This window comes from Prosopis cineraria, unplaced genomic scaffold, assembly GCF_029017545.1.
Source record: "Prosopis cineraria cultivar Desert tree isolate PC_DT_omini unplaced genomic scaffold, ASM2901754v1 PC8, whole genome shotgun sequence".
NCBI lineage: Eukaryota > Viridiplantae > Streptophyta > Magnoliopsida > Fabales > Fabaceae > Prosopis > Prosopis cineraria.
In genome coordinates, this window is record NW_026555339.1 from 22012535 (window position 1) to 22024009 (window position 11475).

General features: G+C 28.6%; 1 protein-coding gene across 2 annotated transcripts; it reads left to right on the forward strand.

Moving 5' to 3' along the window:
• Positions 1–5209: 5209 nt before the first annotated feature.
• Positions 5210–10144, forward strand: LOC129317932 (protein IQ-DOMAIN 33). 2 transcript variants are annotated; one of them, XM_054962361.1, is made up of 6 exons: positions 5210–5369; positions 5479–5772; positions 6819–7037; positions 8082–8195; positions 8812–9204; positions 9885–10144. In XM_054962361.1, the coding sequence occupies exons 1-6, from the start codon at positions 5283–5285 to the stop codon at positions 10002–10004; spliced, it is 1227 nt and encodes a 408-aa protein (XP_054818336.1). In that variant the 5' UTR covers positions 5210–5282; the 3' UTR covers positions 10005–10144. The 2 variants fall into 2 exon arrangements, with proteins under 2 accessions (XP_054818336.1, XP_054818337.1); XM_054962362.1 differs by having other exon boundaries at positions 9894–10144.
• The last annotated feature ends 1331 nt before the right edge of the window (positions 10145–11475 follow it).

The following is an 11475-nucleotide window of genomic DNA, read 5'->3' on the forward strand; positions in this document are numbered from 1 at the left end:
GAGTTAACTCAATTTAATTTATATTTCTCCCAACCCATATTGGTCCATAGTTTCACTACTATTAATGGTAGAATTTGATATTGGATATTAATTGGTCAAGTTTTCTAATGTTTTTAATTCATATTTCAAACCTGCACTCTTGTTTTTTGGTCTTTTTTAGTATGATCAAACCTGCACTCTTACGTAAAGGGGATTTGAATCTTTTACTTGATCCGGCCATTGTTGGTTCCCATTTTCAGTTTTATCTATCCTCCTTTGTTCAATGTTTTTTCACTTGTAACGTGCCACCCTTCTATATATAAACCAATCATTATGGAATTAGTTGAAACTTAATTCGTTGTCAATCTTACGCATACGGGAATCAAATCTTTTGCTTGATCCAGCCATTGTCGGTTCCCATTTTCATCCTTCTTTGTCTGAGTTTCTTTTTAATTTGTAATGTGCTACACTTTATATATTAAATCAATTTCATCATCTATCATTTTATAGAATTATAATTATAATTGAGGAATTAGTTGAAAGTTATTAGTTGCCAATCAACTTCATGCGAATCCGTACATAAATTGGTGTCCATTAAAAACAGAAAGGAAGTAAGAAAAGTATTTTCAATCTTTTTGTGATTTTCTTTTTTAATTTGCTTCAAGTGAAAAGGAAAAAAAATTCAATTTGTATATTATACAAAGTAATATACAAATGTGATACTCAATTATCCTATTCTTTTGTTGTGTTTGGCATTTGCCTGCCTTTTTCCCCGCCTTTTACGTTCATTTTCGATTTTGAAAGAACTTGTCTTTTTAAAAATTTCGTACTAAATGTTGTTAGTTGATGTTGTGAAAGATTAGAGAACTTTAGGAATAAAATGGAATGGATTAAAAAAATAATAATAATAACAAGAAGCAATCTTATTTTACTAAGTGACGTTAGTTATATATATTGTATGACGCCTTTGTGTTTTATCATTTATTAAACTTTTAAAAATATCAACTTTGCCTATTTTATATAACTGGTTTTAAGTTTCGGTAAAGAAGGAAGTTTGTGTTAGGTTCTCAATAGTCAACGTAAAACTTTGTCGAATCTCACATGAATATATATTAAAAAATAAAAATAAAAATAATATGATTAAAAATAATAGGTGAGCACATTCATAGAAAAGGAGGATGATTTAACTTACGAGGTTAGAAATCATAATTCATGATATTTTTGGAGGGTGTGTGATGATTCTTGTTTGTAAGATATATTAATGAGTTTTATCACGCTTATTTTAAAAAAAATAATAATTTAATTTATTTTTATTGTAATTTTTTTAATTATTTCTATTTCCTTTCAGTAATCAAAGGATGGCTTTTCTTTTCTGGCCAACCATTCTCAGTGGTACAAACCCGTACGAAGAATTTTTGCCCTATATTCAACCTTATTTTGTTGGCGCCTCAATAAACAGTTATTCATAATTGAGCCCATACTTTCCTTTAAAAAATTATAAAACAAATGTCTCTTATTTGAACTTAAAATCTCAAATAAATAAGAAAAAATAATTTTTAAAATAATTAATGTCAATTATGTTAAATATTGAAAAATAAATCGAAGTATATTTAATGTAAATAGACACCTAATCACAATGCCACACGCATCATATAGGTTTCTATTAAATATCTTGATCACTTGAGTATGGATAGAAGCGATGTTTTAAAAATTAATCTTTTAAAAATTAGATCGTATAACAAATCTAGAAGATCAGTGATTATGGTTCTTGTGATTCAGTTAATTAGATCAATGGTTAAATTGGTGACAATAATTAAATAAAAAATAATGTGTGTATAGAATATTAAAATACTAAAAATGTCATTACCAATTCAAAGTTATTCAGCCATAAAATATTAAAATTTAATTTCTTCACTTTTTTCACATGTATAATTTTTTTTTATTTATCTTGTTCTACTAAGGCAGATGCGATTTCAATTTCCTCTACAATTTAATTCATACAATGCTAATAAATAAATTATGTACTTAAATATTTTTACTATAGCAGCCTCATGAGGAAGTTGACATTAATTTTACTAAATTGAATAAAAATTATTACTACTAAAATAAGAGTAAAAGAAAAAATAATTCAAAACGATCCAATCATTTTAAGTTTTGAGTTAATTTTAATTTTATCTAAACTGTTTAATTCAAAATGGTCCAAAAATGGCTGATTTTCAAAATGGGTTAATGAGTTAAATTGATCCGATCATCTAAACGGGTCAAGACCTTAAAACACTAGATTGAAGGCTCCTTAAAATTAGATCTTGTATCGTTACTAAAACAGAATGAAATGAATTGAAAAAAATTAAGACAAAAATAAACTAAGTCACCCTTCTCTCATATCAAATATGATAGAATTCATTAATATATACTATAAATGTGAGAATTATTACACTTTTCAAAAATCTTATAAATTATGATTTCCAATCTCATGAACTAAATTACTCCTTATTCTTATAAATGTGTTCGTTCACCTATCTTTTTTGTTCATCTTATTTTTATTTTTTATTTTTTTAATTCATTCGATGCAACCCCTTTCCATTATTAATCAAACGATAAGTTAGATGCATTTAAGTGGACACACTGCTTCCTCATTCCTTTTTACAATGCAGAACTTTTCTTACAACATATACAGAGCAAAAAGCAATCCAGCAACAAGAGTGATTCTTCTTTGTGCAAAATTCCAAGTCGTGGTCCTATGGTGTCCCAAAAGGTTGAGGCAATAACTAAAGTAAATTATTATTATTATTTTTTTTAAAAAAGAAGACCCAGAGAGAGAAGCATCTCAAGGACAGAGGAAGCAGCAATATAGAGAAAGGAATAGACATAACCCCATTAACAAGCAAGGCTTTTTAAAAGCCTATATATGATCTGCAGCCCCATGTGCAGCCAACAACCAAAAAAGCTCTCAAATCCATCCTCTTGATTTCTCTCTCTCTCTCTCTTTCCAGCCTTCTTCTTAACTTCCGTCTTCATTATCTCTATCTCTAAGTTCTTCCAGCTCTGCAAAAGCAAATCCTGCTCTCAGATCATCATGATCTAACTTTGTATCTCCAGCTAGCATGCGCTTTTCCATTGAATATACAAAGGGTAAAACAACAACAAATTAGTTGATGAATTATAGATTCAGGATTATTTGAGATTCTAAAATCATTTTTAAGTGTAATGTTTCTCTCCAACTTTTAAAAATAATATAATTTAATTAATATCATTAATAAAATTAATTTTAACTATTAATTGATTAGAAAATAATATTAAAAATTATAGAAAAAGACAAAAAAAATTACAGTAAAGAACTCAAAAAATTATAAAAAATTTTTTTGATCTTTTTTTGAAATTTTTGATATCTTTTTTTTCATTTTTTAATTAAAGTTAACTTTTATCAACAGTAGGAATTAAGATTGTACCTTTTTCAAAAGTTAAGGAAAATATTGCACCAAGAATAAGTTTAAATTTTCAAATGCTCTTAGACATATATTTTAAGGGATAATTTACTCTTTTACCCTTCTTGAAACATAAAATACTCTAGTATTAATTTAATAAGGGTAAAAAAGTAAAGATGAACAATGAGGTGCTTTATAAATAGGACTAAAATAAATATTCTTCATCTACATTTAAATAGAGTCAGAGGAGTATTCATCAATATAATAAATGTTAATCATGTATTGCGTTAGAGGAATAAAAGAAAAAAAAAATGAACTAACAAGTATATAATAGCTCTGCTAAAAAAATTAATCTTTTGGTTGCTTATATGATTTTGAGTCTTTAATTTAATTTTAGGGGAAGCATGGTTTTGTTCAGTAGAATTGTAATCAATCTTAATCAAGGTATCTGTATTTTTTTTAATTAGGAAATTAGTCCTTAGAATTATGTCCTACTTGTTTGATATCAATAAGAATTTTGACCAAAACTGCTAACAATTTCGAGGGTTGATTTCCTAATGATACAACTTGCTAGACATTGCTTTACAATTTATATCCATTTTTTCATAATATAAAATGGAAAAAGAGTGTTTTAATAAAAAGATGTTTTTTAAAAGTCAAATCGATAAAAGACCTTTGGTCTTCATTTGAAATTTTCTGATATTTTTGTCCTAAAATGAGATTAATTAATTTTTTATTTGTGAAATTAAATTGTGTTCTCTATTTTAAATACTATGCTATTTATCCTAAATTATAAGACAATTTGAGATAAAATTGCACATATCAATAAAGTTCAATAATGATACCTTAAAAAATTACTTAAAAAAATAATAAACTTCCAAAATGCCCTATAACTTTAAATCTACACACCTAATTATTACAATGTAATCATTTTAATTCTCTCTTTACTTAAAAGATAATATTTAAAAAGCACTATTAATGAAATTTTATTTTGAATTAAGGGTTAGTTTTGTCTATAAATTATACATGAAAGGTCACGAATGATTCTAAACTCAACTACAAGTTAATTATATCCCTCAACTTTAAAAATTTTTCCCTTATTCTGAACTTGAAAATATTTCCGTTAGTTGCATCAGTGGGCCCCACTTTTTTTAAATATTTTTATCAGGTTAAGGGTTATTTTTTCCTCAACTTCTATTAGAAGGATCATTTTTGTCTCTTAATTCAAATATTTTATAATAAAAATATATTAAAAAAATATAATGTGGGGGTAAGTAATGATGAGAAAATGGTAGATGATGATAAAGGAATCTTTAAAATTGAAGGATATAATTGATCTATTGTTAAATTTAAGGTCATTATGACCTTTTGTATACAATTCAGGGATAAAAATAACTATCAACCCTTTTATTTTTGTCAAATTATCTTACATTTTGGGATAACAACAAATATCCAAAATTATCTTATAATTGGATATGGAGGCAGTAAAATTCAAATAAGAGGTTGATCTAGAATTTGTTCCTGTTAAATGGCACAACTAATGTAAGGATTGCACGCATTAGATATTTCGTAGAGAAATGACAATAGAATTCCTTATCATACAATTTAAAAAACATATCCTGAATAATTTTTTATCTGATCTAAAGTTCATGAACAAAAGCAAGCCAGCTAGCATATGGATTTTTCATATGATGGAAAAGTTAACTGTTGTTTCATCAAACCTTTTGAAATTTCTTCAATACACTAATTATTATATATAGCGTGACAATAATTGAGAATGTACTCTATATATTTTAATAAAGCTCATCAACAAATCTATTTAAGCATTTATTCATAACAGACTTTCTAAGTTTTATCTGATGAACTTGCATAGTTTAGATGGGTTTCACAGGGGAATTTGTAAGAAGTGTCTTCTCCAGAAATCGATCCACTGATCATCATCATCATCATCATCCTCAAAACAAAGTCAGTGGTCTTTCTTTAATTTCTCTCTCTTTTATGAATCAAACAACTCTTAATTCTATGAACCTCACATTATTTCTGACTCAGACACTGTTCTTGTTAATGCTGATAGGTGAGAAGCAATAACAATGGTGTGGAGAAGAGAAGATGGGTGTCTGTAAAATCTTACTTGTGTGGTGATCATGATGAGCTCGATTCAGTGCTCGCGGCGGAGGATTCGGCGTCGGTTAATCGATCGGAGGAGACAGTTATGCAGCCAATTCAGGAGGATTGGTTAAGCAGAGAAGAGACTAAAAGTGAAGAAGAAACTGTGACAGAGAACAATGATAGGAAAAATTCCAACTTCAAACTGTTAAGTGAAGAGGAAGCAGCAATTCTGATTCAAGCTGCATATAGAGGCTTTCTGGTCAGCGCACACAACTATTAGGCTTTTCTGATTACTTGCAGAATAAAATTTACTACTTGAGCATGAAGTATTTGAATCTTGATTCATCATATTATGAAAAATTAGTTTTTTTTTTATTAGACTCAATCTTTGTTGATATACATAGTTGCTTTTAGTATTAAAGAAAATGCATGAAAGAGATAAATATTTGGGCAAAATTTTGAATGAATATTGGCATGTTTGAGCATGTATTTGTGTGCTTGGCTTTGAATTTGATGGTCTGCAGTTCTGTGACTGCTTGGTAAGTGGAAAATTGTGGGAAAATGTGAAAAATGATACTTTTTTTTGGTTTTCTATTTTTTAAAAAATCAATGTCAATTTGCAGCCTTACTCACCTTTACTCTTCCTGTTACTCTCCATCATTCCCTTAGCCCACTAGGGTGAAAGTAGAGTTGAAAAATTAGGTTGTTTGGTGCAATAAATTTTACTTCTCTAAAGAATCCGGTTCTATCAAAATTGGTGGAGCTCGTTTCTACCTTTATACTCATGGAACTCACCTTTTCTCCTGCTTTTTTTTAATAAAAAGTAATTTACTCTCATATACATATCAAACTTATTTTAAAATTTCATTTTTATCTATTTTTCTCTTTCACTTCTGTTTTCATTAAAAACTTTTTCATACTACCAACCAAGCCAGTATTTTGGTGATAGAAATAATAATAAATAATGATCGAATTATGCGATAAAAATCTGAAAAAAAATTATATATTTCATCATACTTGAAATAAAATAAGTTTTGAATTCCATTTACAGAATTTCTATTGCAATGCATTTCACTGCCTCATCATACCTAATATCAAAGTCCGCATTACATGCATTGTCAACATTTTATTTCTGTACCTGCAAAACCACCAAAATGAAATTAAAATATCGATTTAACGTGATGTATGCTTTTTTCTTTTTTTAATGCAGGGCTCAGGATGTATCTTATACATGAAAAATCTGTTTGGTTGCATGAGAAATTGACAATTGATTAACATTACTTGTATGAATTTTGCATATTTCAGTGCAGGCGTCAAAATGAAGGAATACGAAAGAAAATTACTGGTGAGGATGAGGAGGAGAAGAATCTAGTGATGGCAAGTCCAGATACAAAGTCTATGGGCTCATCAATCGAAGTTCAAACTGGGAATTCTATTGAAGTTTATCCACTTGAAGGAGAAAAAATTAGTGTTTACCATCATAGATCTCAGCACAGAGCCAGAGCTCAAGTGTTAAAGCAAAAGGTACCATTATAAGACACTTCCACATTCTTATTTTTGTAAGTTTTGGTTATGCAAAATGCTCAAAGAAATTACTTCAGTAAATCAAGACAAAAAAAAGGGGGAGAATAACAGTTGGCTCCTCACAAATTTTTTTAAAAAATAAGTTAAAATATCCAGATAATTACAAATTTAATAATTTCAAATGAAAATAAGTATTTAAATATTAAATGTAACTCTTAGATTGTAACAATAATTTTTATTTTATAAATGTTTGAATTGATATTTATAACCTACTTTTTTAAAAAATTTTATTGAGGGCTTGATTGTCATTAATTTAACCTTTTGAGACCCAATTGCCATTTTTCAAAATGCACTAATACTCATAAAAAGAAGCTCTGACAGTACGATCCTTTTCTTATATGTTCTTTAACACAAGAATTTTTGTTAAAAGTAATAATTTTTTTTCTAAATATCATTTGCTTTGATATTTTTTAACCAACTAAATTATCTCATCTCGTGAATGAACTTCATTGCCAATTTGAAATTTTGAAAGTAATTAACTTTAACTGAATTTCTTAATTTATATAAAATTGTTGACAAAGATTATAAAAAGGATTAGAACCATAGGATGTTTTGTTCAATTGGTATGGCAGTTATATAACTTAGTTTAACTAGAAGTATTGAGTTCAAATTCTAGGAATACAATAGTGTTAGTGGAAGAGCTTCTGCCTGAAAAGGTTTTGTCCTAACTTGATTCAAAGTAGTCTAGTCTCATTAAATTTCCCTCAACTCGATGTGGAGATGCCCAAGATACCGGGTGCTTTATGAAAGAGAAAACAGAGAATTAGATGAGGGTAATTGAGTGTCTAATAATCATGTACCATATCATGCACTAGGGAAATTTTAATATCACTATGATTTCAACGGAAAATATTTACACCATATTGTTGGAAATTTTCAAGATTTTGGGCTTTACAAAGATTGGGATACATCAAAATCAGCTTTGGTTCACTGTCAATCAATCAAAATCTTATGAAGTTTTGCAAAATGACATATCACTTTCAGGATGACTGGGATGATAGCACTGTGAGTAGCTATGTCTCAAAAATGAGGATGCAGAACAGGATGGAAGCAACAACCAGGAGGGAAAGAGCGTTAGCATATGCTTTCTCACAACAGGTAAAACTTGAAAAACAACTTTACTAAACCAACAATTTGATATTGATAATATTAACCTCATTCTACTTAATTCTTGATTTATTACTATTAAGTTATTTAAGTGTGAGTGGACTTGAGTTGATATGAGAAGTCCCACAGAATAAAGTTAAGCTTCGTAATTAATATAAAATGAAGAGGAAAAACTTATAAATTTGAGTCTTGAAGTTTTGAGTGAAGATGTGTGTCCTATCACTATTTTTTGCCCATCTATTCTCCCCCATGTTTCAGGATAGGTTTTGCTTGGAAGCTGGAAGCCCATATTGCATCCGCATGTGAAGCCCAAAATGAGATGGTGTTTAATGTTTAAAAACTAGGTTCAAGTATAAGTAGACTTGATCTGATGTGGAAAAGTTTCACGTCGGATAAAGTTGAGCTTAATGATTAATATATAACAAAGGACAAGGACTAATAAACTTGAACCTTGAAATTTTGAATTTAAATGTAGTGCCTTACTATCATTCTTTGCTCCGTTTGTTCTGTCCTTCAGTCTTGAAAAATAACATATCCCTTGCATAAACTAGCTTCATAACAGAAGAAGTATTGGACTATTACTGAAACATCTTGGTTTCCTCTGCAGCTGAGAATCTGTTCCAAGAGAACACCAAACAAATATAACAGCAATGCAGAACCAAACATGAGCTGGAGCTGGCTTGAACGGTGGATGGCTACTCGCCTTCCAGATTCTGCATCAGTTGAAAGCCATGACTATAGATTTGCAGTGAGGAAGAGATTTTTAGATGTAGCCTGCAGGGAAGAAAAAGAGAGTTGTGGATCAAATGAAGTGTCTCTTCATCAATTTGATAAGTGTTCTTCAACTTCACAAGAAGTAGTAGTGAAAGATCATGATCATGACTTCATTAATCCACCAGCAGCAACAAAAGCAAAGAACAACCTTAAAGCTAGAACTAGAAGGACTGTATCAAGGAGGAAAACTGTACCAAGCTATCAATTCCCGGAAGCGCATTTCAAGGTATGAATTTAATTTAATGATGCTATTGTTATTTGTTAGTCTCATCCTAATCATTTCAAAAATTTGATCCCCTTCTTCAGGGTAGTTTATCATCATATAACAATGCCACATCACTAATTATGTTATGACACTAATCCCCTTGTTTGGTTGGAGGGAAATGGAGGCAAGCGGCAGGAAGATGAGGTTTTAATGAGTTCAATGTAAAACAAAAATGGATAAGTGGGTTTATAAAATCTTAATAAAGAGAGAGGGTAAGATAAGAGTAAATAAAACTAATTAAAAGCTTGTCACCTAATTTCTCCAATTATTTTAAATTAAATTCATTAAAATCTCATCTCCTCTTTATTTCCCTCCAACCAAACACACCTTAAATCTATTGGCAATTCACCCGTAAAAATAATGACCCAATTGGTAAATCTGAAAACACGATCTGGATATATCACCGGATGCTTTAATCAATCAGTAAAGGGATTAATCCCACTTAACTTAAACATACCAAACATACTTTTTTCTATATCTATTCATTCCATTAATTCCCATCTCTGTTTTATTTTTTTTTAAATCTCTAAACCAAAACAAGGCATAAATCAAACTTTGAAAATCAGGGGATGGTGTGTCTTGAAAATAGTCACTTTTTTAGTGGACTAATTAAAGTTTTACTGATTTATACAATTTTCAAGTTGTTGCAGGTAAGCAAAAGAGAAGGTTCAAGCACTGTTAGAAAGGATAACAGGCAAAAGGAGAAGCAAATGGGGTTTAAAAGAATAGAAATGAAACCAAACTCTCCAATGAAATCCTAATAGCTCTTTCCTTTTTGTATTGAAATTAATGTAGTTTGTGTTTATATGAATAATTGGGTTTTTCTTGTATATACTTGATTCCATAATCTTATGTGAACAATTCCCTATGAGCATAACAATATCAAATGTGTCTTATATAATATAGGGAGAATGACAATAAAGTCTGAAAATAGAGAATTTATGACAGTTAGATTCTTGATGAATTTTTTAAAAATAAGTTGTATATATTGATACAAACAATTGCAAAACGTGAATCTTAATTATAAATTGAGGATTATATTTAGAATTTAAATGTCTTATTTGTAATTAAAACTTCTAAATTTATAACTATTTAAATCAATATTTATAATTAATTTTATAGAAAATTTTATTTGGACTAAATTGTTATAAATTAATTGCTTTGGTATTTTAATGTCAGTATTCCTTTTATATATATATATATATATATATATCAAATGAAGATTTGATAGCCCAACATGTGATGTAACCCCTAAAATTTTCCCTCGAAATCATCTTCGATCCCTTGAGCGAAATCTTAATTTTTAAATTGGACAAGGACAATAGTTTAAAAACGATTGTGAATGGTCATTGCAAGAAGAGACCAACTGTTCTTAAAATCGATGCCGAAAGAAAATATGCAATCTATTTTATCCAAAAAATAAAAATACTCAATTCATTTCAAATTCAACAATTTGGGCTCTCTATCAAAATAACAATTTGGGCTCAAATGGAAAAGGCAACCCAATTGTCAAAATATTAAAAAGAAAAAACAAATATGCAAAGTTATAAGGAAAAATTACAAATAAGTCCTATACAAGAAACTTATCTACAAGTAAATCTTACAATTTTGTGAAAATACAATTAGATTCCATCTGACTTGATTGTAATTAATTTATTATATAAAATGATACAAATACCCTTAGTTTCCTACTCCTTTGACTTGCGTTGACTGACCATTAGTAGTCATTATCCTGTGGATGATGGCCGTTGATCGGCCATGGACCATTGTTTAACCAACTAAAAATAATTTTATTAAATTATTCATATTTTAATATTTACAATTTAGACATAAATTGTAAATGTACAATATTAATATTTGCAATTTAGACATAAATTGTGAATCTTACAATATTAATATTTACAAGTAAATCTTTAAAATTTACATCTCAAACTTCTTACATTTATAAGTCAGCTTCCATCAATGCTAATAAGTTGATATTTACAAGCTAACTTTGCAAATTTACAAGTTAAATTTCAAAGATTTACTAGTTAAACATTTTAATTTACAAGTCTAACTTTTAAATTTGTGAACTTTAATTTGTAAATATTCAAGTATTAATATTACAAGAGGTTGACTTGTAAATATAAACAAGTTGACTTGTAAATTAAAATGTTAATATGTGATGTTTAGCCTAAAAACATTAAAGTAATAATATTTTTTAAAAAATATTTTGACTAGTCAATCATCATT

Bases quoted from the DNA above. Each gene is read 5' to 3' on its own strand.
- LOC129317932 (XM_054962361.1), top strand. From the start codon at position 5,283: ATGGGTTTCACAGGGGAATTTGTAAGAAGTGTCTTCTCCAGAAATCGA. The intron at 5,773-6,818 runs GTCAGCGCACAC...TGCATATTTCAG, and splicing joins CTGCATATAGAGGCTTTCTG to TGCAGGCGTCAAAATGAAGG. The intron at 8,196-8,811 runs GTAAAACTTGAA...TTTCCTCTGCAG, and splicing joins CATATGCTTTCTCACAACAG to CTGAGAATCTGTTCCAAGAG.